The 24,889-nt window shown below is 43.6% G+C and overlaps 1 protein-coding gene across 1 annotated transcript; it reads left to right on the top strand.

Annotated features, from left to right (window-relative positions):
• LOC130366726 (alpha-2,8-sialyltransferase 8F-like) lies at positions 1–24,316 on the top strand. Its single transcript, XM_056569049.1, has 5 exons — positions 1–62; positions 713–854; positions 17,488–17,600; positions 20,141–20,227; positions 23,854–24,316. The coding sequence occupies exons 1-5, from the start codon at positions 4–6 to the stop codon at positions 24,314–24,316; spliced, it is 864 nt and encodes a 287-aa protein (XP_056425024.1). The 5' UTR covers positions 1–3.
• Positions 24,317–24,889: the final 573 nt, after the last annotated feature.

Below are 24,889 nucleotides of genomic sequence, written 5' to 3'. Positions count from 1 at the left end.
TACATGAACGACCTCCAGAGATGTCCCTGGAGATACAACCAATCAGAGCACAACCTGCTACGGTGAGGACGAGGAGGATATACAGTGTACAGAAATATACAATGATACAAAAGACACTGGGAATACGGGCAGTAGGCTGCTGTATATGCACACTCTGGGCCTACCCCAAACACTCTAACCAAGGGACGTGCACAGACATTTTGGGCAGGGGCTGAACTGGAAAAAAGGGCACTTCTCATAATTATTTATAGAAACACCCACATAATGATGCCAGACTTCCCTGCACTGCCCAGGGCACTTTTAGGAGGAACATTAAAAGGACATAGTCAACCTGTGCACCTCCCTGCACTAACCAGTCAGAATGGCTGGTTGTTGCCCCTTTGACACCTGCCAGTTCCCATCTACTAGACTGGTGTCCACTAAGGATCCTGTAGGCCATAGATGAGCGTTACAGTCTACGCTCCGGCCAGTCATTTTGGCCGTGAGCGTTCCCCTCCTGCACCCGCTGGCGGGACTGGGATTCACATCGCGGGACGCGCCCATCTTACAATAAGTCTATAAATTGTCCAACTACTGGGCTTCCCACCATAATGGAGGACACATTCTTCTTCCATGTCCACCAAAGCCCCAGTTGTCTACATATATACTCCGTTACTCTATACTTTATCCAGATATTTCCATCCAGGGTGTTTTTCTCATTCTTTTCCTACAGAATAAAGTTTGGAAGCTGTTGTAACGCGTCTCGCTCGTTCATAGTCACCCAGCAGAACGCTCCTCTCGGACATCAACTACAATATGAGACCAACCCCAAGAAAGTGACTGTCAACGAAAAACTTCATGAAATGCTCCCAAAGGTAAATGCCACCCATAACACGTCAGCCCCAGGTCAAGGTTCAGGTCGGCTTTCTTGTTATGTGCATTACAGCCCGTAGAGGGGTTTGGAGTCCACGTCATGATAATGTGTTGGGGGGGGGGGGTTCAGCCTTTGGGGAACCCCCGCGATCTTGGCTGCGGCACCCTAGACATTTGGTGCACGGAGTGAACTTCGCTCCATGCCTGATGACTGGCGATGCGGGGTGGAGGCTCGTGATGTCACGGCCACGACCCCTCAATGCAAGTCTATGGGAGGTGGCGTGACGGCCGTCACGCCCCCTCCCATAGGCTTGCATTGAGCGTTCATGGCCATGACGTCACAAGCCTCCGGCGCTGCACCCGATGCTCTAAACGACCACCGGGTGCAGCATTGAGATTGCTGGTGTCCCCAACTACGGGACACCCGCGATCAGACATCTTATAAAATGTCTAGGGGCTGAGTACCCCTTTAAGGGACTACTCCCAACTACCCTGCACTGCAACACCCATCATCTTCATGGTTACTGCACTAAAATAAAAGAATGGCACAAAGTACAACTTGTCCTGCAAGAAGTAAGTCCTCAAACAACTCTATTGGGGAAAATTGAAATGTTCTGACTCTTAGAAGGTGAAAAGTTAAAAAGACTAAAGAGGTCAAACAAAAATCACAGCAGGAGAAAGGCATTAATCCTTTGTTGTTAAATGACATGTATTGTGTACCCGTCAACGATCAACAATAGTACAAGTCATTGAGAGAACGATGCCAAGTGATCCAGCCCGAGATACAGTACAATGCATACCCAATGATGCGGATGAACATCATGAATATATTAGCTCCGCCCTATACATGATGGTCTGGGAACCAATTTGTCCCTCAGAGAGATAAGACTCTAAAATCAAACTTGTTTAAAGGAGAACTCTGGCCAAAAATAACTTTTTCGGTATCCACAGGATAGGGAATAAGTAACTGATCGTGGGGAGTCTGACCACTGGGACCCCCATGATCTCCAGAATGGGACCCAGCTCTCAGTGAAGAGCACATGTCGTCTACCGGTAGACAGCACAGGCTCCCTTTATTTCGATGGAAGTGCCATAGAGACCCGAGTCCAGCAATCTGGCATCATCTTAGCTCCCATAGAAATGAATGGAGCCCTTGCCTTCTATCGTCCCATTCTGGTCCCAGTGGTTGGACCCCCTCGATCAGCTACTTATCGCCTATCCTGTGGATAGGGAATAAGTTATCTTTGGGTGAAGTTCTCCTTTAATCAAGTTTGGTTTCAGATGACTTCGAGCCTGCCGAGGAATGCCCCCTTAGGGGTGCTGGAGTTCACATACAGTGAGATGAATAAAAAGGACACTAAATGGGTAAAAACCAAAGAAAAATTAAAATTAAGACAGGGAGGGTTGATAAGGGTGTGGGAATGAATAGGGAGGGGGGGCTGAAAACATCTTTTAATGACAGGTACTCTAATTTTGACGGGAGTTCTCCTTTAAGTCAACTATCCAACAAACTCAAGAAAGACAAAAAATTATTATAAAGGGTACACATGGGACTCTAGGGTACTGGTCACCTTATATTACATGAAATACCACGTGAGTAGACCAAAAAAATGTAACAGTAAAGGTGTCCATTCACCTCATACTAAAGTCTGGAAAATTCACCCCCATGTTCGGCCAAAGGGCTATGGTTCCCCAACCTAGTCCTCAGCCCACATACATTCCAGGTTTTCTCAGTTACTTCATTGGAATAGAAAAGGGAAAAACTGTCAGTTATCCTTGAGGACTGGGGTGAAGACCTTTGCCATGAGCTGTATGGCGACCTCTCAACTCTCGACAGATGATGATGGATTTTTTCCCACTCCACCCTTTTGTTCTTGGAGGAATGGGCTGGCCCTAGAGCTTTCTGGCTGCAGTTTGCCTCTACTCTCTCAGTAGAGAACACATGAACCTTTGGCCATGCTGAACGTTCATGTGTTTGGGAAGGTCTGGAGAGAACACTCGTCGACAATTGTCAAAAATGCACGGCAAGTTCAGTCAACAAAAATAGATTTGTTATAGTACCTGGGCTGTGAGCTACTCATGGTAGGAGAGTTATGACAACGACCTGAGGAAATATACATGTTCTCCTGGAATGGAATTTAAAGGGGTACTCCGCCCCTAGACATCTTATCCCCTATTCAAAGGGGACCCCCACAATTTCAGCTGCGGCACCCCAGATATCAGGTACAGCCAGCCGGATGACTGGTGATGCGGGGCTGTCAGGCCCAAGGCCTGATTATGGAAACATACATGTGTTTTATAAGACAGTGAATTCAGACAGTGAATCCTTTGTTTTCTGTGTATTGCATTTTATTGGGGGGTCTGGCTGTTTGTTTGTATCTCCTTTGAAGTCATGCACTCTGGTCTCATCATATAATCAAAGAGATAAGGGGCCAGCAAGAGAGAAGATCCCCTGGTGGGATCAGAGGGGAGGGGGGAATGGAGTCTCCCTCCAAAAAGGCAGATATATAATATTTAACAATGCTAGACTCAGGGTGTTCAATGCTGTGCAACAAGCTGACAAGACCATCCTAAGAACAGCTGGAACTCACTCTCATGGACTGCTAGATCATCATGCTGTAAGAACTTCATCTTTTGTTTTCTGAACTTGCCTTGCTAAACTCTTTCATATTTTTGTAACTGTATGTCATTTGTTTATATATATATATATATATATATATATATATATATATATATAGCACTGTGATACCTTTTATCAGATTAAATGTTTAATTAATCAGCTGTGGTCTTTGATCTCTAAATATATGAGCTCACCTTTCTGAAGGCAGCTCTGGTGGAAACACGTTTATCTAAGGGTTAATTTGGTGACTTGCTGGGACTAGTAGTGGATACCCAGAGGTCTGGCGGCTTTAACCCTTGCATCATCACACTCTCTCTAATGTCTTGGCTGGACCGATAGGGTGTGATCGTGACAACTGGTGGCAGCGTCGGGATATATTTAGAGATTTTTAGTGCTTGCTGGATTTTACCTGTAAGGAAATCTTAGCACTAAAAAGAAATTGCATACATCTTCTTGTGTGTAAATTCAGAAGACATTGCTCAGTGCTGGTTTAAAAGACATACAAAAAGAGTGCAAGACAGTTCTGTCCTCCCCATCTCCTGTTTTACCTCCTCTGTCTCATCTTGGAAATATGGAGGCATATCGCAAGCAGTCCAAGCCTGCACTGGAGCTAATGTGCCAAGAAAAGGAGATCACTACTGCAGGAAAGAACAAGGAACAACTTATTGCTGATCTTGTGGAGTATGATGCCCGTGCAGAGGAGCTGAGTGACATGAGACAAAGTCCTACAGCTGGAACTGCCATCCAAGGACTGATATCTCCTGGGGAATACAACATTACTTCCCATCAGGACAGTACTCCACATGAGGCCTTGGACTCTTATATGCGGACTGCCTTACAACACCTTGGGAATGTGGATGCCAATATGAAACTCCAATTGCTTCTCCAGTACCAAACTGCAGAGAGAGAGGCTCAGGCACGAGTCGCAGAGAGAGAGGCACTAGCGGCTGAGAGAGAGGCACGAGTTGCAGAGAGAGAGAGAGAGAGAGAGGCGGCAGAAAGAGAGGCCCAGGCACAAGCCACAGAAAGAGAGGCCCAGCGGAGGCATGAACTGGAGGTTCTGAGGCTGAGAGGGGATGCTTTATCTGCACGCAGTGATGTGCAGGATCAAGGAGACCACAAACCCTGCTTGGAACATTTCCCCATGTTGGAGAAAGAAGGTGATCTGGATGTGTTCCTGAGGGGTTTGCCGGCAGTTCCATCTACCTAAGGAACAGTGGGGACGATATCTAACCCCACGGTTGTGAGGGAAAGCTCTGGATGTGTTTGCTTTGCTTCCCTCTGAAAGTGACCAGGACTATGAGGCAATAAAATCTGCCCTGCTAAAAAGTTTTAATCTGACTCCAGAGGCTTATCGGAAAAGATTTAGGACTTTGCAACAAAGTGCCACAGAAAGCTGCACTGAACATGCAGGTCAGCTAAGGACTGCATTCAGGCAATGGACTGGGGGCCTTCAAGTCACTACCTATGAGGCCCTGGAGGACTTGATGGTCCTGGATCAGTTTCTCCAAACGCGGAGCTTTGAAGCCAGAGAGTGGATTTTGGACCGCAAGCCCAAGACAGCAATGGAAGCAGCAGAACTTGGAGATGACTTTGCCAACCACCGGGCACCAACAGCAAAGTGGGGATCTGCACAAGCTGGAGCAAGTACCTGGAGGGGAGCCACACCACCACAAAGCACCACCAGGTCAGCCGGGAAATTCTTGCCATCATTCCCAAAAGCAACAGGAGCCACATTGGGTCAGGGGGACACCCGCCGATGTTACAGATGCAACAATATTGTGCACCTGAGTGCCACTTGCCCCAACAAAAGAATTCTCCACCAGTAGCTGGAGGACACACAGCCATTCTTCTGGTGTCCGTAGCGGTGGAGAAAAGAGCGGATAACCTGCAGAGTGTAACTGTGGGTGACCGGGTGACAGTGGTGCGGCCTGAAGTGGTGGATACAGAGGACATCATCTCTGGAAGAACCATGGCTTTAAAAGGAATTGGAGGTGTGTGGCCTGCTGTGCCCATGGCCCGTGTTTACCTGGATTGGGGTACAGGCAAAGATTTGCGGGAGGTGGAGGTCTCTGAGAACATCCCTGTTAATTTTCTGCTGGGGAATTATTTGGGTTGGATGGTCTGTCATTATGCTCCAGAGGACACTACCTGCACAGTAATGTTTCCCAAAAGTGAAATGGGGTGTATTGTGAAACGTGGTAACTGGGAGGGGGTGCAGGGGATTGATAATTGTTTACCTGTGACTGAACCAGTAATGTTTTCCAAAAAGTGGAATGGGGTGTATTGTGACATGTGGTGACAATGCATTGCCAATGCCAACACTTAGTGGAGCTGGGCTAGGGGGAGGGGTTGGTGTGCCCCTGGTGACATGTAAAGATGAGGGACCAGCAGTGAGTGATATGTCCCAATCCTGTGAGCCTAAGGAGGAGGAGGGAAGGAGTGATAGCCCTGTGTATGATACCTGTATTGTTATGTCTCGAACTGAGGGGGAGTAAGGTAAACCCCAGGGAGGCATACTAATGGTGGCAGTGGTAACGCGTCAGCAGCATTCCAGGGCTGCAGCTTTAAAAGGAAGGGGGGATGGTGATGCAAGGGGTAAGCTGTGTGACTTGCAAGCCCCAGCAGAGGAAGGTGGAGATGCTAGTTCACCTGGGGGAAATGTGCTCCCTGATACCAGAAGATGGGGGAGGGAAATGAGCATTTCCGGGAGTGACCCTTCCCTTGAAGGGCTGAGACAACGTGCTGAACATACAGGTGTTGACACAGATGGGCATTGGGTATATTGGGAAAATGATATCTTGTACTGGGAGTCCCTTTCCAAAGGCATGCTAGGGGCCCAGGAGAGAGAAAGGCCGTTAGTGGTTCCTAGGTAGTACAGGAAAGAGCTGCTGAGGTTGGCCCATGAGACCCCCCTGGCAGGACATTTGGGAGTGGCCTATGCGGTCATAGAGAAGGAATGTCTAGCTGTGGTCTGGGCTTTGCAAAAATTACAGCCATACCTGTATAGCAGGGATTTTACTGTCATAACTGATCACAACCTTCTACATTGGTTGGACAGAGTGTCCGGTAACAATGGCACCTTGAAACAAATGCTGAAACAAATGAGGGCAGAGACTGGGGAAAGTATTTACCCCATCTGTTATTTGCTTACAGGGAGGTACCCCAAGAGTCTACAGGTTTCTCGCCCTTTGGGTTATTGTATGGTTGCAAAGTGCGGGGACCCCGAGATTTAGTTAGGGAAGAATGGGAAGGGGGGCTACCTGCCCCTGAGACTTCTGTGGGGAAGTATGTTCGGAGATTCAGGGACAGGATGCAGACATTGACTGGGCTGGTACAGGACAACCTCACAGCAGCACAGTCCAGGCAGAAGTACTGGTATGATTGCATCAGGGAGTAATGGAGACAAATCTATTAGCCTGGAAAGGCAAGATCTCTCTGTCTCCATCTTAAGGGGGAGGTGTCAGGCCCAAGGCCTGATTATGGAAACATACATGTGTTTTATAAGACATGGGTGAGGGGTCATTCAGACGGTGTATCCTTTGTTTTCTGTGTATTGCATTTTATTGGGGGGTCTGGCTGTTTGGTATCTCCTTTGAAGTCATGCACTCTGGTCTCATCATATAATCAAAGAGATAAGGGGCCAGGAAGAGAGAAGACCCCCTGGTGGGATCAGAGGGGAGGGGGGAATGGAGTCTCCCTCCAAAAAGGCAGATATATAATATTTAACAATGCTAGACTCAGGTTGTTCAATGTGCAACAAGCTGACAAGACCATCCTAAGAACAGCTGGAACTCACTCTCATGGACTGATACCATCATGCTGTAAGAACTTCATCTTTTGTTTCCTCACTTGCCTTGCTACACTCTTTCATATTTTTGTAACTGTATGTCATTTGTTTATTTTTATATATATAGCACTGTGATACCTTTTATCAGATTAAATGTTTAATTAATCAGCTGTGGTCTTTGATCTCTAAATATATGAGCTCACCTTTCTGAAGGCAGCTCTGGTGGAAACACGTTTATCTAAGGGTTAATTTGGTGACTTGCTGGGACTAGTAGAGGATACCCAGAGGTCTGGCGGCTTTAACCCTTGCACCATCACACTCTCTCTAATGTCTTGCCTGGACCGATAGGGTGTGATCGTGACAGGGGCAGAGGCTTGTGACGTCGCTTGTGACAGGGGCAGAGGCTTGTGACGTTGGCTGCTGCGGAGGGAGGGGGGGGGGAGCATAATAATTTTCTTGGGGCATCCTAGTTCCATACCATGGATGATGCTTGGACAGTAGACATATCTAAGCATTGTGGTGACTAAGTTAATCCATTCATTGACCCTTTTCCCCTATGATGGAGGAAGACTGTCAGCATGACAATACACCATCCACAGGGGGTCAAATAGTCATGGTCCATGGATTGGCTCCAGAAACATGGCAGTGATTCTTCCTGTCTTCTCCATTTTTCAGAGTCCCCAGGGCTTGTCAGGACCTCCATCTCCATCCATGTGAAGAGAACTATGAGAAGCCAATTAGTTATGGGCCAATATTCCTGCAGAGTGAGTTCCTCGACTAGTGGATTCTATGTCGTGAGGACTCACAGCAGTTCTGACGACTCAAGGAGTTCCAATAAGTTTTAAAACTCTTTCTTCCAATATCTGTATATCTTATAGCAGATAATTAAAATAGATTATATACCTTTTAGATACAGAGAGAAGTCTGGTAAAAAAAAACAATACAAAAAAAAAACAAAAACAAAGGGCCCTGATCTCAAGATGGGGCAATTATAAAACATCATGGCTTGGCCTACATCCCATAAGAACAAATATTAATACAGAGACTCTGTAGATACACCTAATGTCTTATTATTATACAATTATGCAATTGTTCTACAACAAGAAAATGCCAACAGCTTGTATCAATATTGAGATGAAACCTGATGTGACCGAGGCATCTCTAATACGTGCAGACTGTGACCTACTTTATACCGAGATGGAGTAAAGGACAAAAAAGTAACAACAAATTGTAATGTCCATTTCTGTGTTTTTGCATTTTTCTGTTTTTGGTCCTGTTCAGACATTAGGTTTGTGTTTGGACTGTTTCTGTGCTAATTCTCCCTGGTTTGGGAAGAGTTAATGCTTCCAGCCTATGAGATCCAGGGTCGGATTATTTAGACCCTAGCTCAGCTGGGACTCTCGGCTGGTAGTTAGACCTGTACTCTGACCATGTATTGTTTATTATGAACCTTAACTTTGTCTCTGTGCACAAATTCTGAGTTTTAACATAGTTATCTTTCATGTTTGATATATAGATTTTAGCCTGCTTTGTTTTAGTACATTTGTCGGGTTTTAGTATTTGTGTATGTTCGTTCTGCATTTTGCTTTGTGTTGCCTTAGTCTGTATTCACACTGTGCATTTGTGAGTCCTGTTTTGACCTTGTTACCCTGCAACTCAGAGGATAGAATCCTGTTCTGAGTATTGTGCTATTCTTTCTATCTAGGAGTGAGTGAGTCTTGTGTCTGTACCTGTGTTTGCTTGTATTTAGAATTTTTGTTTCCTCCTAGGCCAGTACCCTGATCACTTGGTGGAGAGTACCTGCTGGAGAGGAGCCTATTTGGCTTTGGTATTGATGTCCCTCTATCAGTGGAGTGGGGTGTCTATTGTGTTCCTGGTTCTGGGTCCAGTGTGAACAGTGCTCTTGATTTCCTGACCCGTTGTATGTTAGTATGCTATATCCTGCCTTGTTTGTATTCATATATCTGTTTGTTGGTTATTGTATTCCCCTTATGTTCCGGACTTGTTCACCAACATGTACAGTCCTGTTTGTTTTGTTGACTTCGATGTCCATGCACTCTAGTGCACTGAAGGGACCAGCTCCAAGTTTTCTATCCATCATTTAGGGCAGATGGGCAAGTAGGGTCTTAGGTACCACTTTAGGGACAGCTTTAGGTCTCACTTCTCCCTGCCCCCAGTTTATGACACTAATTGTGTAAGCCAAAGGATGAAACTAAGCCTGGAGTCCGGACTAGATAAAGAGCCGTGTGATATTTATTTAAGTCCATTTATCCCATTTGAAGTTACGGGAGGAGATGAAGTTTCATCCATACTGTAGTCATCGCTGACACAATGAGTTTATTCATGAAGGGACTTTTCTTCTGCTTCACAATGAGAGTCTTTGCAGAGATTAAGATGTCAAAAAACAATTGTTCTATAAAGGTCAAAGAGAAGAATAAATATAACAGCACAAAGCATGAGGAACATCAAGAGGAACATTAAGAGGAACATCAAGAGGAAGGTCAAGATGAACATCGAGAGGAACATCGAGAGAAACATCAAGAGGAATGTCAAGAGGAACATCAAGAGAAACGTCAAGAGGAACGTCAAGAGGAACATCGAGAGGAATATCGAGAGGAACATCGAGAGAAACATCAAGAGGAATGTCAAGAGGAACATCAAGAGGAACATCAAGAGGAACGTCAAGAGGAACATCAAGAGGAACATCAAGAGGAACATCAAGAGAATATCAAGAGGAATGTCGAGAGAAACATCAAGAAGAATGTCAAGAGGAACGTCAAGAGGAACATCAAGAGGAACATCGAGAAAAACATCAAGAGGAACATCGAAAAGGAATATCGAGAGGAACATCAAGAGGAATGTCAAAAAGAACGTCAAGAGGAACGTCAAGAGGAACATCAAGAGGAACATCGAGAGAAACATTAAGAGGAACATCAAGAGGAACATCAAGAGGAAGGTCAAAAGGAACATCGAAAGGAACATCGAGTGGAACATCAAGAGGGACATCAAGAGGAACATCAAGAGGAACATCGAGAGGAACAACGAGAGGAACATCGAGTGGAACATCAAGAGGGACATCAAGAGGAACATCAAGAGGAACATCGAGAGGAACATCGAGGGGAACATCGAGAGGAACATCAAGAGGAACATCAAGAGGAAAATCAAGAGGAATGTCAAAAGGTCCCCTGCAGAGATCTCCCCCTCACTCCAACCATGTTGGATCCGCATACAGACCACAATATCTGCTTTTAACCCCTTCCCTGATTCTTGGCATCAGCATTTAGTAGTTCTTTCCGCCTCATCTTCTAAGAGCCTTAAACTTAAAAAAAAAAAAAAATTATATGAGGCTTATATTTTATGAGATTATCCACTATAAGGTGACTTTAGTACTTACCTGCCAGACAGTATTGGACATGCTTAGGAAGTATCCCTGCTTGCCTTAGGGTTAAATGACTGTTTTTTGAGTCCTCCATAACGCTGCTGCTTTCTTTTTGTGAAAGGGCTATTTTCCGGTTGGAGTTCCCTCCCATAACTACAAGTCCCAGGATCCCTTGTTTGTTAGTGTGAGGTCACTTTTCTCCCACCCACACATCAGTCATCCCACTCATTGCAGCACAGCTAGGCTCCCTTCAGCGTGCTGTTCATGAAACTAAAATTCACTGGAGCTCTGTGAAGAGTGATCTCTCTCCCACACTGTGGTCGCTCCACCTATTGAAGCACAGACAAGCTCCCTTTCAACACCCAACTAGTGATTTAATGTATCAGGCCACACTGCAACCTGAAAAAAGCTAAGAAAACACAAATGTTGTATACTTCTAAAAATAAACATTCGGGCAAAGATCACGTAAGAATGACAAGACCAACCATCAAACATAGGAACAGGCACTATAGTATGAACTACACTAACTTTACAGCCCCTGTAGCATAGTCAAATAAAAATAAAATCCTGGCATACCCCTTTAATAATTTTACCTTTTTATTGGCCCCCATTAGGTTACCGTAATGTATTGCTGAAACCAAAATAAAAATGTTTATGGGTTAGAACTGGATTTTTGTTGGGTTCTGTCTTTTACTTATACTTGGAGTTGTGGATTGGCAAAATGTGAAGGCACCCTGGTTGGGAAACACTGGTCTAGAGGTAGGAGAGGGGCTCATACCTGATATCAGTTTTGGTGAACTCTTTGTCTCGCAAACCGCCTCCTGCTGGAACCATTGGTGGCATGTTGCATATATGAGACCTCTAGCTTCTTGACCTTGGATAGCCATTGGCCTATCCCTATCTTATATGAAGAATGAATATCCTTATGCCTTTCCCTATCTAATTTGAAGGATAGCCTTATGCTTATCCCTATCTTATATATATCCCTATCTTATATGAAGGATCGCCTTATGTCTATCCCTATCTTATATGAAGGATAGTCTTATGTCTATCCCTATCTTATATAAAGGATAGCCTTATGCTATTTCTATCTTATATGAAGGATAGCTTTATGCCTATCCCTATCTTATATGAAGGATATCCTTAAGTCTATCCCTATCTTATATGAAGGATAGCCTTATGAATATCCCTATCTTATATGAAGGATAGCCTTATACCTATCCCTATCTTATATGAAGAGTAGCCTTATGAATATCTCTATCTTATATGAATGATAGCCTTATGAATATCCCTATCTTATATGAAGGATAGCCTTATACCTATCTCTATCTTATATGAAGGATAGCCTTATGAATATCCCTATCTTATATGAAGAGTAGCCTTATGAATATCTCTATCTTATATGAATGATAGCCTTATACCTATCCCTATCTTAGATGAAGGATATCCATATATATATATATATATATATATATATATATATATATATATATATATATATATACCTATCTTATATGAATGATAGCCTTATGAATATCCCTATCTTATATGAAGAGTAGCCTTATGAATATCTCTATCTTATATTTAGGATAGTCTTATGCTATTTCTATCTTATATGAAGGATAGCTTTATGCCTATCCCTATCTTATATGAAGGATATCCTTAAGTCTATCCCTATCTTATATGAAGGATAGCCTTATACCTATCCCTATCTTATATGAAGAGTAGCCTTATGAATATCTCTATCTTATATGAAGGATAGCCTTATGAATATCCCTATCTTATATGAAGAGTAGCCTTATGAATATCTCTATCTTATATGAATGATAGCCTTATACCTATCCCTATCTTATATGAAGGATAGCCTTATGTCTATCCCTATCTTATATGAAGGATAGCCTTATGAATATCTCTATCTTATATGAATGATAGCCTTATACCTATCCCTATCTTAGATGAAGGATATCCATATATATATATATATATATATATATATATATATATACCTATCTTATATGAATGATAGCCTTATGAATATCCCTATCTTATATGAATGATAGCCTTATAACTATTCCTATCTTAGATGAAGGATAGCCTTATACCTATCCCTATCTTATATTAAAGATATCCTAATGCCTATATTACTTCCTGTATTATTTTCAATGTGTGAATAATATCAGACAGGAGTTTAACCTCTGAAAATTGTTGCATAATCCCCATTGTATATAAAAGTAAAGTTTAAGGTTCCGCTCTTCATCACTGGAATTACTACATCAGACGTGAAATTGTGGAGATGACGGGATCAGTTGACATAATAATTATATGCAAACTATAAGAAAATAGAAACAAAACATTCCGTACATCTCAATGTATTCAGTATGAAATATGAGCGCCCCATGCAGAAGTACAAGTCCTTACTCGCCTTGGCACGATATCAATGAGGTTATTAATGGTCATCTTAACAATGTTCTGCCACGCTGAATGCACTTGGGCACACAAATGAAGATCCCTTTGGCGTCCAAGATGCTCTCAGTGGGAGACAAGTCTTCTACTGAGAGCACCGAGCACTGATAACACTGATCAATGCTATGCTATGGCATAATATTATACAGTGTATGCAATCAAAATATTGCATGGTATAGTCCCCTATGGGCCTAAAAAAATTAAAAATAAAGAAAAAAAATGAAGTGTTAAAAAAAAGTTTAAAAAAAATGAATCCCCCCTTTCCTATTTAAAAATAATTAAATAAAAAATGTTATAATCATATGTGGTACAGCCGCGTGCATAAATGTCCAGACTATTAACTCCTTGGGGACGGAGGGCGTGCCTATATGCCCTCAGACAACTCCCTTTCTATAACGTCATAGCAGGTCGGGCTTGGCCTCTAAAAACGTCAGGGACCCGTGGCTAATAGCGCGCGGTGATCATGGTGCCGCGCGCTATTAACCCTTTAGATGTGGCATTCAAAGTTGAACGTCGCGTCTAAAGTGAAAGTGAAAGTTAGCTAAGGGATCTGTTCGGGATCGCCGTGATGAAATCGCGGCATCCGGAACAGCTTACAGGACAGCTGGAGGGTCCAAACCTTCCTCCATGCTGTCCGATCGCCAAATGACTGCTCAGTGCCTGAGATCCAGGCATGAGCAGTCAAGCGGCAGAATCATTGATCAATGTTTTCCTATGAAAAACCATTGATCAATGTAAAAGATCAGTGTGTGCAGTGTTATAGTCCCCTATGTGATAACAATTATCAGTGTAAGAGATCAGTGTGTGCAGTGTTATAGCCCCCTATGGGATAATAATGATCAGTATAAGAGATCAGTGTGTGCAGTGTTATAGGTCCCTATGGGATAACAATGATCAGTATAAGAGATCAGTGTGCCCAGTGTTATTGTCTCCTATGGGATAATAATGATCAGTATAAGAGATCAGTGTGTGCAGTGTTATAGCCCTATGGGATAACAATGATCAGTATAAGAGATCAGTGTGTGCAGTGTTATAGCCCATATGGGATAACAATGATCAGTATAAGAGATCAGTGTGTGCAGCATTATAGGTCCCTATGGGATAACAATGATCAGTATAAGAGATCAGTGTGTGCAGTGTTATAGCCCCCTATGGGATAATAATGATCAGTATAAGAGATCAGTGTGTGCAGTGTTATAGGTCCCTATGGGATAACAATGATCAGTATAAGAGATCAGTGTGCGCAGCGTTATTGTCTCCTATGGGATATTAATGATCAATGTAATAGATCAGTGTGTGCAGTGTTATAGGTCCCTATGGGATAACAATGATCAGTGTAATAGATCAGTGTGTGCAGTGTTATAGGTCCCTATGGGAGCTATAACACTGCAAAAAAAAGTGAAAAAATAGTGAATAAAGATCATTTAACCCCTTCCCAAATAAATGTTTGAATCACCCCCCTTTTCCCAATAAAAAAAAAACTGTGTAAATAAAAATAAACATATATGGTATCACCGCGTGCGGAAATGTCCGAATTCAAAAATATATCATTAACTAAACCGCACGGTCAATGGCGTACGCGCAAAAAGATTCCAAAGTCCAAAATAGCATATTTTTGGTCACTTTTTATATCATGAAAAAATTTACAAAAAGTCCGATCAATACATAAATCATACCTCTAAAAATTTCAGATCACGGTACAAAAAATTAGCCCTCATACCGCCGCATACGCAGAAAAATAAAAATGTTATAGGGGTCAGAAAATGACAATTTTAAACGTATAAATTTTCCTGCATGTAGTTATGATTTTTTCCAGAAGTGCGACAATATCCAACCTATATAAGTAGGGGATCATTATAATTGAATGGACCTACCGAATAAATGTAAGGTGTTATTTTTACCGAAAAATGTACTACGTAGAAACGGAAGCCCCCAAAAGTTACAAAATAGCATTTTTTCTTAAATTTTGTCGCACAATTGATTTTTTTTCCATTTCGCCGTAGATTATTGGGTAAAATGACTGATGTCACTGCAAAGTAGAATTGGTGGCGCAAAAAATAAGACATTTTATGAATTTTTTGCTGCAAAATTCAAAGGGTTATGATTTTTAAAAGATAAGGAGGAAAAAACAAAAGTGCAAAAACTGGAAAACCCTTCGTCTCCAAGGAGTTAAAATATAAGGTTAGTTAAACCGCACGGTCGATGGCGTACACGAAAAAAAAATACCAAAGTCCAAAATTGTGCATTTTTGGTATAAAAAAGCAATCAAAAAGTCTCATCAAAACAAAAAGGTACCAATAAAAACTATAGACCACGACACAAAAAATCAACCCTCATATGGCCCCATATGCGGAAAAATTAAAGTTATAGGGGTCAGAAGATGACAATTTTTAGCATACTAATTTTGGCGCATGTAGTAAAGTAGTTTGAAGTAGTAAAAAAAATCTAAAGTAGTTTAAAGTAGTAAAAAAAAATTAAAACCTAAATAAATTGCGTATTCTTGTAACCATGTAGACCTACAGAATAAGTAGGTAAGATAAGGTGTAATTTTTACCAAAAAGTGCACTGCGTAGAAACAGAAGCCACCAAATTTTAAAAAATGGCGTGTTTTTTTATTTATTTCACCCCACAAATAAGTTATAAAAGAAGTGATATCATTACAAAGTACAATTGATGACGCAAAAAACAAGACCTTATATGGGTCTGTAAGTGCAAAGTTGAAAGCGTTATGATTTTTCGAAGGGAAGGAGGAAAAAAACTAAAGTGAAAAAACACTTAAAGGGGTAATCCGCCACAAACATCTTATCCCCTATCCAAAGAATAGGGGAGAAGATGTTATATTGCGGGGGTCCTGCTGCTGGGGCCCCCCATGATCTCCATGCCGGCAGTGGTGGCGACAGGAACGAGGAAGTTTGCAGCTTTCACATTCGTGACGTCACGCCGCACCCCTATCATTCACTTCTATGGGCTGTCATGCCTCCTCCCATAGAAGGGACCCCCAGCAGCGGGACCCCCATGATCTAGCATCTTATCCCCTATCCTTTAGATAGTGGATGAGATGTTTGCGATTGAGTACTCCTTTAAGGTCAAAATGGGCTTACTCCCCAAGGGGGTAATAATAATTTTTTTTTAAAAGATTGTAAGATTCCAGTGGAGAAGTTGGGTTGTTTTGGTGCAAATTCTGGTACAAAAGCCGTACACCAAAATTTTGGCACCAAACCAAACCAAAAGAAGCCGGAAACACTTTAATACCCATTCAGTGCACTTTTGTAGTCAAGAATTGATCTGGTTTCCCGGAGAGGTGTCTCTATGGTGGGTCACTATGATAGGTGGTAGTTTACTGGACTGCCCTTCCCTTTCTCCCGGCTTCTAGTATAAAGGTCTTACTACAAAATTGGACCATAAATTGTCTTGTTTACATTTGTCTTGTTATTTTCTTGACCTTATCCTAGGATGGTTGGCCATGATAACTGTTGGGCAATAGACATACCTAGGGAAGCCCAGATTAGTAAGTAGTTTTTTTTTTTTTTACTTGTTGTAAGTTACCCATGAACACAATGGAGGGAGTGCTGACCAATTAGGCGTACACATGTTCTTAGGAGGAATGTTTATATCCATCAAGGTGAATCCATGTCAATTGCTCAGATGGTAGGTAAAGTAGACTTGTCGATGCAGAAACTCTGAAATAAGGAATGAGAAGAATGTGAAGGCGACATCCATAAGGCTAATTACATCTCATAGAGCAGTGGTCCCCAAACCCAGTTCTCAAGGTTACCAATTTTTTTTTCTGTTACTCTATTAAAATAGAACAAGAAAATGTTTAAAGGGGTACTCCGCCCCTAGACATCTTATCCCCTATGCAAATAATAGGGGATAAGATCCCTGATCATGGGGGTCCCGTCGCTGGGGACCCCAGCAATCTTGGCTGCGGCACTCCAGCGAACTTTGCTCCGTACTAGATGACTGGGGATTTGGGGCAGAGGCTCATGACATCATGGCCATGCCCCCTCAATGCAAGTCTATGGGAGGGGGTGTGACGACCTCCCATAGACTTGCATTGAGGAGGTGTGGCCATGATGTCCCTAGCGGGGCGTGACTGTGACATCACGAGCCTCTGGCGCTGCACCCAATACTCTAAGCGAACACTGGGTGGAGCAGGGAGATTGCGGGAGTCCCCAGTGGTGGGACCCCCGCAATCAGACATCTTATCCCCTATCCTTTGCATAAGGGATAAGATGTCTAGGGGTGGAGTACCCCTTTAAATCCTGGACTGTTGGTGGCCTTGAGAACTGGGCTGGGGACCTCCATCATAGAGGACTTAAATCACGTGTTCTAGGTTCCTGATATATTGACACTGTTGCATTATTTTCCTTACCGTTCCAGACATCACCTTTTACCAGTAAACCCTTAGACTCTTGTGCCGTGGTCGGAAATGGAGGAATTTTGCTCGACAGTTTTTGTGGGAGTGAAATTGACAAAATGGATTACGTGATCAGGTGAGGAACTGAGAATTGTATTCTGCTCCATGGGTTTAGATCAAGTGGATTCACCTTCATCCTACCATAAGGTCATTGAGTTTGGATCTGGAAGGCTTAGAAAATAGGGTATATGCTCTTGCCACTAGGAGGCACTGATACTAGGAAAAAATGTTGTCTCCTCCCTGGCAGGATATACCCACCCACTGGAAGTGAGGTAATCAGTTTTGTAACAAAGCAGTAGGAGCAGCCAACAAAGAAATATGTCCGAAGGACCCCAGAAAGAATTCTGGGTCAGATTCTAAAATGAACCAATGAACCAAGAATTCAGGGTCAGATTCCAAAATGAACCAACTGTTGCGTATGGCAATAGCCACCTGTTGGTTCATGTTGGAACTTGCCAGGGAAAAGCAAAAACGTTTTGGGGACCTGTCACATTTTTTTCTTTCCAGTTAGGAGGGCGGATCTATCTATGCCCCTAACTTGCTGGAGACATCGTTTCCAACATGTGTTGTACTAGATGAAGCAGTGGAATGACGTAATTCATCCCATAATCCAGGCGATTTACAAATAATGTGGCTTCCGCAAAGGGCCTCAGCAAACGGCAGGTGTCACGTATGAGCTGCCACTGGTTCACATTGAAGTTACACAGAGGAGTAGTCCTATCCGCTTTTATCATCAAGAAATCGGTGATGGCTTTTCTCTGTTCGTACAGTCGGTCCAACATATGGAGGTTCGAATTCCAATGTGTGGAAACGTCGCAAATCAGACTATGTTGGGGGATACCGTTCTTACGCTGCAGCTCAAGGAGAGCATGCTTTGCGGTGTACGAGTGGCTGAAGTGCATGCAAAGTTTCCTTCCCATTGTTAGGATGTTTCAAAAATGGGGTGAAGACTTCAGGAAGTGCTTGACAACCAGATTGAACACGTTTGCCATGGAGGGCGCATGGCTCAGTCTTCCCAGTCGCAGCGCAGACAAGATGTTCTTCCCGTTGTCAATCACCATGGTTCCCATTTCTAACAGCATAGGTCAGAGGCAATGGGAGGACATGGACTGCTCCCGGTTCATGCCAACTGAGGGTTGTGTCTGAGGAACCCACCGACTGTTGACTGGGGGTGTCAGATGTCACTTGTGGTGAAGTGGATGACCGTGTTAACCAATCGATGACGGCAGATGGTTGCTGGTCGAGACACGACCGCTAGCTGATACCGGGAGATCAGGCCTCTCACTGTGACTCCTGCTGCCAATTGCTCCTAGTCTGCTGGGACCTCTGCCTGACATACTTAGTGCGTATATGAGGGGAGTACAACACGCTGTACTACGCTTAAAACAGTATTTGTGTACAATACCAGCCGGTGTGTCCTTTTGGCTGGCCTTTCACAGTATCTAGGCCCTTAAGACTTTAACAGGAACAAAATAGTACACCACTTAGATGTACGTATGGGGTATGCACTTATGAGGGGAGGAGAATGCGCTCCAGTATGCTTCAAAAAGTATTTGTGTACAACACCAGCAGTACACACCAGTGCTGCAGCACACAGTCGCTGTGTACTACACTGCACTTTCTCTCTCAATCTCACTCCCTTCCCTATCAGTGCTTCTGGGCAGAATATGGGCTTGAGTAGTGATGAGCGGCAAGGGCCATATTCAAATTTGCGACATTTCACAAATATATTGATGATTATTTGTCCTATGTTCGCGAAATTCACTTGGAAAATGTGCATAAAAATTCACATAAATTGCATGTGAAAAAAAAACTTCTGTGTAACAGAATGCTGATGTGACTGGGAGGTGAATCGCTGCTGGAAAAATGCTTTTCTGTGCAACACACACTGCTGTCCGTCCCTATCTATCTCTCTGCAATGAAAGGCTAAAGTGACTGGCTGCAAGATGGCTGCGGATAATATTGGGCTGTGACATAACAGGGGTGACTGGCTGCTGATAGGCTGCATCCTGCATGTGATTCAGGGTCTTTCCGCCTACCCTCGTTCCCGTCTCCCCAGGATTCCCTGCCCCATGTCCTCACATGTGGATCCGCCATTTTAGATGCCCTGGAGCCTGGACCGCAGTAAATGGAGTTTAATGAAGCGTGATCGAATCGCAGCGATGTTCGCATTAGTTGAGAATCACATTTTTCCTGAAATTCGTAACGAATTCCGATTTGTCAGATTTGATTTGCTCATCCCTATTCAAGGGTATGGAAAAATCTGTTGCCCCAGTCTCTTCCATATTCGCCTTGTTGAGTTGTGCTGGTAAAAATAGAAGTTTTTTGTTTTCGCTACTTCACTGCAATATAGCCGGGCCAAGAAGCATCTGACCCTGTTTTGGTGGCACCGAGGTTAGGTGAGCACCATCTTCATAATTACATACATAGACCAGAGTCTCACCATAGTGCTCACCTCTCCTCAGTGCCACCTAAAAAGGCTTAGATGGTTCTTGGCCCTGATGTAGCTGTCTTATCCAATGCTCCTGTTCTTCTCATGATACCTCCACAATAAGAATCACTTGAGCAATACGATCATGTCCTCCTCTTATTTATGAGACATTTCTTCTCTTACAGATTTAATTTGCCCCCTCTGACCATGGCGGATGATGTTGGCACCAAGACTGATGTGGTCACCGTAAATCCCAGTATCCTGATAAATAAGTGAGATGAACAACTTTCTGTATATGAAATGAGAGAAAAAGGTAGTTTTCTACCTTGATATTGTGCTGTATCTTCTGCTCAGTCTCAGTCAGCTCCACAAACTGGGAAGGGGCGTTCCTCAGCAGGCGTGACATCATCTGAAGCCATACAGGGGAGAACTTCCTCCCTCACTCTGCTATGCTGCTCTGAACATACAGCCCTGAGCAGATCAGTATGTCATAGGCTGTGATTGGCTGAGACCGCACACACACCCATAGCCCTGTGCACTGAACTCTACAGGGTGCCAGCTCTGCCAAGAAGCTGCAAATGGAGCAGAAATATCCAGCCCAATGTTTAGCACAATATTTAGCACTGTGCACTGAAGGCATCATGACACAAAGGCTGTCAAGGCATGCTGGGAGTTGTTGTTTTGCTGGAGGCACACTGGTTTGGAAACCCTGCTCTACAGCCTAGCTTAGCTCAAAAGGAAAGGGTACTGAAATATTCAGCTCTATGAACTCTATATACTCTGTACATATACTCTATACACTCTATATACTTATACATAGACTCTATACACTCTTTATACTCTATACACTTTATACATATGTGGTAGCCATGGGTAGTGTAGGGAAATACCTTATCACTTCGTGACGCCAGGGCACCATTATCCTATACATGGTCCGAGGTTGGAGACGGCTTCTCCTGGGCCAGACACGGGGAGTAAATAAACACACCGACATCAGGTTATGGATAACGGTCTTTACTGAGCTGGTGCAGATGGTATCATACAGACAGTATGGTGCAGAGTGAGAGGATACAAAGAAAGCAAACTCAGGCAAGTGCGGCTTTATTCACATCAACGAGGCAACAGGTACAGAGAGGAAGTGACGCGTTTCGGCCAGGTGCTGGACTTAGTCGTACAATGATTACAAATTCCAGGTACTCTTATATATGGAACCGGGGGCGAGGGGAGGCACCCAGGGCTAATTAGCCAGGAGTGGCTCCCGTTCACACCCGGATCCACTAGCATAGAGAACAAAAAACACTTATGCACTGTTATATTAATCATATGATGTGATCGGAGTTAAAAAGAAATAAAAACAAAATCTTTATTAACTATATATAGAAAAAACGAGTGCAAATATAATAAAAATAGAATAACTAACAATCTATGCGATTGAACACCGGCAGCCCAAGGGGAACATAGGCTGATCCACTGTGCATCCGCTAGAGGTATAAAAAGTTCTCCAAAGCATTGTGTGAACTGCGACATGGAAATATGTATTATATAATTTAAGATTAAAAAATATATATATAAAGACGCAAATGTCGCAATTCACACAACGGCATAGGAAGAATTGCAATACATGAGATTTTGTATGGAAAAAAATAATAAATACATAAATATCAAAATTTCTTATACCTCATGTAATAATAATGAATAGAGAAAACGGGGGACCTTATGCAGGTAATGGTGAGAAATATAATATTGTATAATAATATAATAGAAAAGTATATATGTATATATATATATATAGTATTAATAAATATATTAAGCTTGGAAGAAGAGATCGCAGACGGCACTCACGGAAACAGCAAGAAGTTTTATTCGGGATCGCTGGTCCACGCAACAACAACGACAGGTAAGTCGACCGGTTTCGCGCTACACAGAGCGCTTACACGTGACCTCTGAGAGGTCACGTGTAAGCGCTCTGTGTAGCGCGAAACCGGTCGACTTACCTGTCGTTGTTGTTGCGTGGACCAGCGATCCCGAATAAAACTTCTTGCTGTTTCCGTGAGTGCCGTATGCGATCTCTTCTTCCAAGTTTTCTACGCTTATGCTTATGGCGGACTGAGCACCGGATTTGTGGCAGTTGGACGTGAAGGTGCAGTGATCCAGTAACTCCGGCAAAATCGTGAGTGCGGCAGTGCCGACTTTTCTCCTTCTCCATGTGTTCGATAAATATATTAAGGCAAAACTAGAAAAAAATACATACAAGAACATGGTAGGTACAAACTTCTATCAATGGGCGAATATCATGAGTAGACTACCCCAACAATGAGACCAAAAACTGAAAAAAAGAAAAGGGGGGAAATAATAATGGACCGCTAATAATGAAGCACTACGTCCAACCTTTTATTAAGACCCTGGGGTAGGATGTAAAAGTGGAAAGAAACCAACTCAATGCTGTGAGGAATGATGGAATATAGAGCAGTAACGTCTGCAGTGATCCACATGTGACACTCTTGCCACACAAAATCATCAAAGGCTGCTAACACATGCTGTGTATCTTTAATGTAACCGGGCATGTGGGGAACAAAAGGTTGAAGCATACTATCGGTCCAGGCACAAAGCCTCTCATTTAGTGACCCAATGCCTGCCACGATAGGTCTCATCTGTGGTGGGAAAGAGTTTTTATGAACCTTGGGTAAAGAATGGAATATAGCCACCACCGGACACTCAGGTACAAGGTAATCTGCAATTTTTTGTGACAGTATTCCACTCTTTACCCCCAACTGTACAAGATTAATAAGGGCTTTTTTGAAAGCGGGTGTCGGATTCCCCGACAGGGGCCTGTATGTGGTGCTGTCCAAGAGTGAGAGGATGCAGCGTAATCCCTTGGGAGCCCTGTTGCCTTGCTGGGACTTGTGGTGCTTCCACCCAATAAATTGATACTGACTTCAAGATTGGTAGCTAGGGTTCTGTCAAGGTCTTGTAGCGTCCTCCGACAGGTCATGAACTTCCACCGTGCGGGTGATCCTTGTAGAATAACCGGATAAAACAGATTTGATCTGGGCCTTCCCTTAGAGCACAAAACACACAGCACACCTTTACCACACTGATGCTCAGGAACAACTGGGGCAACTCCTCCCCCACTACACTATATGGGCAAGAATTTAGGGGATCCCATTGGTGGGCACGACCCCTCCCATCACGCCCACACCCATAGACTTGCATAGCAGGGCGGGGGTGACGTCACACGGGGGCAGAGTCGTGACGTCACGATACTCCGGCCCCGTGGTCATCACCCGGCTGTTTGTGAGCTGGCACTGCGGCGTGAAGCTCAAACAGGTGGGTGGCGAATACAAGATTGCAGGGGGTCCCAAGCGGCGAGACCCCAGCAGTGAGACATCTTATCCCCTATCCTTTGGATAGGGGATAAGATGTCTCAGGGCTGGAGTTCCCCTTTATTTTAAAGGGGTTTTTCACCCCTAAACATCCTATCCCCTATCCAAAGATAGCGGATAAGGTGTCTGGTCCCAGCAGCCTGCATTCTGAACATAATGTCTATGGGAAGGGGCATGACGGCTGTGGTCGGCCTTCATCCGGCATGGAGTAAAGTTTGCCCCATGCAGCGGATTACTGGTGTGCTGGGCTAGAGATCGCGGGGGTCCCAGTGGCCGGACCCCCCTGTGATCAGACATCTTATCCCCTATGCTTTAAATGTGGTGTTAACATATCTAGGGGCAGAGTACCTCTTTCAATAATCAATAGACCACACCATTTTCTGGTGGTTGGTTGAGTCCTATTGACTGTTGACCATGTTCTCCATTTGCCACCATCTTTCTCCATGTCTCCGTTTTATTGATGATTTTTTTTTCTTGCCCTATATTTTGTTTTATTTTTTTGCATTTCCTTTCAGGTTTGGTAAGCTTCACCAGAGGAGAAAACCATTCATTGACCTCGTGAGGAGTTACGGCTCTGCCATGGTCGTCTTACCAGCTTTTTCATATGTATTTAATACAGACGTCAGTTTCCGAGTGCTCCATTCGGTACAGGACTTTGACTTGCCAAACCAGGTCGTCTTCTTCCATCCAGAATACCTGAGAAATCTCTCAATCTACTGGAAAGAGAAGGGACTTCAGGTGAAGCGCTTGTCTTCTGGGCTCATGCTGGTCAGTGCCGCCATCGAGCTCTGCAGGAATGTGACTCTCTATGGGTTTTGGCCATTTTCACAAAATCTAGACGGAACGGTTCTTCCTCATCACTATTACGATGACATGAAGCCCAAACCCGGATTCCATGCAATGCCTGAGGAATTCTATTTCTATACACAGATGCATCTGAAGGGGGCGATACACCTCAGAGTCGGACGATGTTCTTGAGGAAGGTCTCAGACCTGGACTTTATGGAGACTCTACTAATCTGAAGGTCATAGGGATATTGTGATATAGTGACATATCCTGCAGATTATTACACCTCTGACCTCTCTAGGGATCTGCAGAACATCGCTCTGTCCTCTCTACCTCCTGATACATAGTGACATATCCTGCAGATTGTTACACCTCTGACCTCTCTACAGATCTGCAGAACATTGCTCTGTCCTCTCTACCTCCTCATACATAGTGATATATCCTGCAGATTATTACACCTCTGACCTCTCTACAGATCTGCAGAACATCGCTCTCTCCTCTCTACCTCCTGATACATAGTGATATATCCTGCAGATTATTACACCTCTGACCTCTCTAGAGATCTGCAGATCATCGCTCTGTCCTCTCTACCTCCTGATACATAGTGACATATCCTGCAGATTGTTACACCTCTGACCTCTCTACAGATCTGCAGAACATTGCTCTGTCCTCTCTACCTCCTCATACATAGTGATATATCCTGCAGATTATTACACCTCTGACCTCTCTACAGATCTGCAGAACATCGCTCTCTCCTCTCTACCT

The sequence above is a fragment of the Hyla sarda genome, chromosome 4 (genome assembly GCF_029499605.1).
Source record: "Hyla sarda isolate aHylSar1 chromosome 4, aHylSar1.hap1, whole genome shotgun sequence".
Lineage (NCBI taxonomy): Eukaryota > Metazoa > Chordata > Amphibia > Anura > Hylidae > Hyla > Hyla sarda.
Note: the sequence above shows the minus strand (reverse complement) of the source record. Positions and strands in the feature narration are given on the sequence as shown.

Bases quoted from the DNA above. Each gene is read 5' to 3' on its own strand.
- LOC130366726 (XM_056569049.1), top strand. From the start codon at position 4: ATGAACGACCTCCAGAGATGTCCCTGGAGATACAACCAATCAGAGCAC. The intron at 63-712 runs GTGAGGACGAGG...CTTTTCCTACAG, and splicing joins TCAGAGCACAACCTGCTACG to AATAAAGTTTGGAAGCTGTT. The intron at 855-17,487 runs GTAAATGCCACC...TTACCGTTCCAG, and splicing joins TTCATGAAATGCTCCCAAAG to ACATCACCTTTTACCAGTAA.